This window comes from Solanum verrucosum, unplaced genomic scaffold, assembly GCF_900185275.1.
Source record: "Solanum verrucosum unplaced genomic scaffold, falcon-dt-bn FXZP01000069.1, whole genome shotgun sequence".
Lineage (NCBI taxonomy): Eukaryota > Viridiplantae > Streptophyta > Magnoliopsida > Solanales > Solanaceae > Solanum > Solanum verrucosum.
This window is the reverse complement of record NW_026020102.1, coordinates 1154402-1159941: the sequence shown is the minus strand read 5'-3', so window position 1 is coordinate 1159941 and position 5540 is coordinate 1154402. Positions and strand designations below refer to the sequence as shown.

Genomic DNA, 5540 nt, shown 5'->3' with positions numbered 1-5540 from the left:
AAATAATCGATATTTGTATGCCTAAAAAATATTTTATTAATGGTAAAATAAACATTTTAAAGTTGAATAGTTATTAAATATTAAAATATGTCAGTTGGAGGAGAAAACTAATGCATACATCCCCTAATACAGTCGAGTGAATAGAAGAGCCATAACCACTAGCCGCGTGTGCAATGTGTGGAGAAGAAGTGAAATTGCCTAATTGGTCGTGGTTGGGTTGGAGTTGCAACGTGGAGGGGTTTTATTGGTTGAACTAATAAAAGAAAAGAGTAGAAAAGACGTGGCAAAATAGAGAGCCACAAATAATAGAGTTTGAATAGGAGGATAAATAAATTTGGGGATAAGATGGCACCAACAAATGGCACTACCCAACAAATGCATTCTAATTCTGCAGTTATTCATGCAAATTTTCTTCTCTTCTCAGGTAACCACTTGTACTTTATTTGGCTGAAAGATTTCCGATTCAGTTTAATATGAATACTATTTGAGTTTTGTGCTAAAGAAAATCAATTTGTTTCACTCTCTCTCTCATTCATCAGCTTGATCTAACACTTTTTTTATATATGCATTTCAAGTTCAGAATACAATCTCTCTTCTCATCCTTTCTTATCAATAGCTAGGCTGATGTTTTTCATTAACTGTCCAAATTCTTAAAGTAATTATGAAAAGTAAGAGTTAACATGACATTAGATTAGTTACCCTGCACAATCAGTGCATACTATATATAGTGCAACCATGAGTTGCCCTTGTGCATCTAAAACCTACCCAACTTACACTTTTGAATACTCAACAGCAAAGTTTTGGCAGGCTTTTTGACTCTTGTTTATTGAAATTTCTTCTAAAATATACTCTTCCATCTCACTCCTCCAACATTCTCCATTTTGCAGGGAAAATGTCCTTGTGTGAGATAGATAAGAGGTAATTAACATTGCTATCATTATAAGAAGCAGCAAAACCAGAGTATGGGAGAATTTGGAAATGAGGTAGCAAAGTCTAATTCTAGTATTATTTTTGAGAAAAAGAAGAATGGAATGAACTCCAAGATTTCTGCATCTTCCACCATGGTATTGGGCTTGGCACACAACTTAATCTTAGTTATTCTTGTATCTATATTTTTAAGCTTTATTATGTTCAGTATATATAAACTTGTGCAGGAATCTCATCAAGCTCATCTTATTTCATCTCGCTGCACTACCTGCTGGGGAAGTATGAGTAGTTGCCAAATTGTTCGTTCAAGAACAAAACTAATGAATATTTTGATTGAGAGGAAAAAACCACAAGAGGTCCACTCAATTTTTCAGGGTCTTACAGAAGATGGACATCGGCCAACTCTTGTCACATATACAACTGTTTTGGCTGCATTGACTCTCCAGAAACGTTTCAAGTCAATACCATTGCTTCTTTCCAAATTGGAGCAAGATGGACTAAAACCTGACTCCATATTCTTCAATGCCATGATAAATGCTTTTTCTGAATCTGGAAATCTTAAGGAGGCAATGAAAGTGTTCCACAAAATGAGGGACAAACAATGTAAGCCCACAACCAGTACTTTTAATACATTAATTAAAGGATTTGGAATTATTGGTAAGCCTGAAGAATCTCTAAAACTTCTGGAAATTATGTCTCTTCAAGAGAATGTGAAACCTAATGACAGAACATATAATATTCTGGTCCGGGCTTGGTGTAACAAGAGCAAAATTGCAGAAGCCTGGAATGTGGTTCACAGAATGGTTTCAGCTGGTGTCAAACCTGATGTTGTTACTTATAATACTATAGCAACGGCTTATGCTAGAAACAAGGAGCCTGGTAGAGCTGAAGCAATGATTTGTCAAATGCAAAATCACAAAGTGGCACCAAATCATCGAACATGTGGTATTATCGTGGACGGGTACTGTAAAGAGGGAAATATGACAGAAGCATTGAGGTTTGTTTACAGGATGAAGGATCTTGGTGTACTTCCTAATCTAGTAATATTCAACTCTCTCATCAAAGGCTTTCTCGATATCACTGATACTAGTGGTGTTGATGAGGTATGCATCCATATTGGTTTTTATCAGCAATTTACTCATCATTAAGGTGTCGTTTGTTAGCTGGATAGAGTTATGCAGATATTAGTAATGTAGGTATTAGTAACTTGGATATTAGTTATGCAATGTATCAGTTATATAGGTGTTACTTGTGCATAGTTTTGTTATGTAGAGCTTGCAATACACTAATGAGCTAATTCTCATTTCTTAATTCCAAAAATGTTTAGTGAGTTAATATTTATCATACCCATTAAATAAACAACTATCTAACCAATACATTAAAATTAAATAATACCGATAGCTAAAAACAATTAAATAAATAACAAATAACTAACAAAAAATAAGTAATTTGTATTGAATATGTTAAGCAATTAAATTATTCAATTTGTTGTAAATTAATATACATTTTAAAAAGTAAATTGATAGGGGTAAATGTGTAATTTACTATTTTAATACATGTATCTCACATGTATTCCACCTTCTATCTCACATAAATACATAGATTCCCTCATAAGTTATGTAAGTATTAGTTATGTAGGATTAAAAGAGCGTCACCAAACACCGTATAAAATTAATACATGAATAATTTTTATACAACATTTGAAAATCTACCAACCAAACATTTAACATTGTATAAAATTAATACATGAATAACTTTTTTCCTATTTACAAACCAAACGTGGTATAAAATTAATACATGAATAACCAAGTTATTCTTTTATTAGCTTTGGACTTATCCAACTACTAAATGACCCCTAAAGTATTGCTTGTCTTTTTCTCCATTATTTTCAACTTGACGTCTTCTCTGGTATATTTATCTCATAGCTATTTTGATATGCTTTACATGAGTTGAGAGTCTATCAGGAACAACCTCTCTACCTTCACAATGTAGAGGTAAGGTTGCGTACACACCACCCTCCCTAGAACCCACTTGTGGGATTCCACCAAGTATATTGTTGTAATTTACAGATCATTAAGTTGTGTAACTATAGGAACTTCTTACTAGGAAACAATTCTTCATTATTCTTTTTCATGTACAAATTTGTAATGGAGATGTTTTGATTTTGCATGTATTGATATCAGTTTACAAATATAAATAGCAAACAAACACCCCTTGATATCAAGCATAACTTCAAAAGGGTGGAAGTCACTGTAGTGTTATTTAGTGTAGCTTCAAGCCTTCTGGAGAAACAAAATGAGAAAAAGAAAGAGTGTTGCATCATTCTAAACATGACATATTTCTTATTCGTCAGTTAAATGTGCAGACACTTACATTGATGGAAGAGTTTGGGGTGAAACCAGATGTGGTAACATTTAGTACTATCATGAATGCATGGAGTTCAGCTGGACTCATGGATAAATGCCAAGAGATATTTGATGACATGATTAAGGCCAGTATAGAACCTGATAGCCACACATTCAGCATTCTAGCTAAAGGTTATGTGCGTGCTGGAGAACCTGAAAAAGCTGAAGCCCTGTTGAAAGTTATGGCTTCATCGGGTGTACATCCAAATGTCGTAATGTTTACAACAATCATCAGTGGATGGTGCAGTGCTGGACAAATGGAGTATGCTATGAGGGTATTTGAAAGGATGTGCAAAATGGATGTATCTCCTAACTTGAAAACCTTTGAGACCCTCATATGGGGTTATGGAGAAGCAAAACAACCATGGAAGGCTGAAGAGTTCCTCCAAGTTATGGACAAGATGGGAGTAACTCCCACGAAGAATACTCTTCGACTTGTTTCAGATGCATGGCGAGCAATTGGTTTCCTTAACGAGGCCAACGAAATCTCAGGGGATGTGGAATATGATGATAGCGAATTCTTGAATGCTCTGGAGGATAAGCAACCAGGGGACAACAACTTTGAACGAGTTTATCCTAATGATTCTCTCTCAAGCCTTAAGCAAGTAAGCAACAAAAATGGGTCGAGCCCTGTCAATAAAAGAAGCCAAATAGTGCTGAGCAGATATAGTTCTTTTGCCGGAAGCATAAATGTGGCAACTAAATCAATAATGCTTCCCCATACTTGTGGATTCAAGGTAAAATCTTTGATGATATTTGACAAGCAGTGTCAAGTGCAGATAGGATTATATGGTTTTGTAAATTCATGTAGAATGGTGGCCTTAAATTAACAAACTTCCAGTTCAGTCCATTAAGGAAAGCCTCTTGAAGTCAAAATGTATACCCAGATTGAAGTCCTTTTTGCATCACAAAGGCCTGCAATTGTACAATTGGATCATTTTTGGATGGTGTTTTTCTTGAACATAAATATAACTGTTATCTTATTCAAAACTTATATATTATTATGAAATGTATATTCTGTAGGCTGAAATGATATTCATGTCGACTGTCAAATGTCTTGAGCTTCTAATAATAATAACAGAATTAGTTTCCTGCATCTTGGCAATGGATTTTAGAATGGAAACGGAAGTAATTTCATCTTCGAGAAAGCCTATCCCTGAAATAATAATGTACTCTTTCAGCTAATACAGACAATGACAACGCAAGCCTTAAGGTCAAGTTTTACTTCTTTAATTTTAATTTTTTATATTTGGTTACTAAATTTTCCGTCAAACTCTCCTCTCTCGTCTTCTTAACCCCATAAAAGAATCCTCTAATGGATTTTGATTTTTCTCAGTCGCCCCATCTGAATTTTATCATTATTATCCAATCATTTTCAGCCTTTTAGGCTGTTTAATAATTATGTCCTTAGTTGGATGCTCATCTCGCACATTCAACCCGAAACTACCATTATAACTTTTATCAAACTAGCTACTATGCATGAAGAAGTTGAAAGGAAAAGATATTGATTGTCATTGTTTATTCATTCTAACCGTTTCATTACACTACATATGCTCTTTATATTGAGTCATTACTTGATCAATACGAAAGCTTACTAATGCCCCCACTCCCAACTAACTAACTAACTTGTGTTAGTTTGTTGACCAACTAACTAAGCACTAACCAGCTAACTAAGCATCAATTAACACAACCCCTCAAGCAGGTATGTAAAAGGCATTGAACAAACCAAGCTTGGAAATTAACAGTTGATGTGGGGCAATGCCTAAACTTTTAGTCAATACATCTGCAAGTTGAGAAGCTGTAGGAATGAAATGAGGCTGAACCAGACCACTCTTGATTTTCTTTCTAACAAAGTGACAATTGATCTCTATATGCTTGGTCCTCTCATGGAATATAGGATAAGAGGCTATTTATATAGCTGTTTGATTATCACAATACAAAGACACAGGGGTAGAGACAACACAATTCAATTCCTCTAGAAGACCATACACCCAAGTCAGTTCAACAACTGCTACTGCCATGCTCCAGAATTAAGCCTCTACTAAACTTTTGCTAACTGTTTGTTATTTCTTGAATTTTCAAGATAGAAGAACACCCCTAAATTCACAACATAGTGATCTTCTAGTGTTAGGACATGCTGCCTAATAAGTCACAATAGATAATCAACTCATCTGTTGTATTAGATGGGAAAAATATACCAAAACCTGG

The 5540-nt window shown here is 34.7% G+C and overlaps 1 protein-coding gene across 1 annotated transcript; it reads left to right on the top strand.

Moving 5' to 3' along the window:
- Nucleotides 1–390: 390 nt before the first annotated feature.
- LOC125825061 (pentatricopeptide repeat-containing protein At5g25630-like) lies at nucleotides 391–4257 on the top strand. The gene is made up of 4 exons (XM_049504408.1): nucleotides 391–424; nucleotides 888–1064; nucleotides 1155–2030; nucleotides 3293–4257. The coding sequence occupies exons 2-4, from the start codon at nucleotides 963–965 to the stop codon at nucleotides 4160–4162; spliced, it is 1848 nt and encodes a 615-aa protein (XP_049360365.1). The 5' UTR covers nucleotides 391–424; nucleotides 888–962; the 3' UTR covers nucleotides 4163–4257.
- The last annotated feature ends 1283 nt before the right edge of the window (nucleotides 4258–5540 follow it).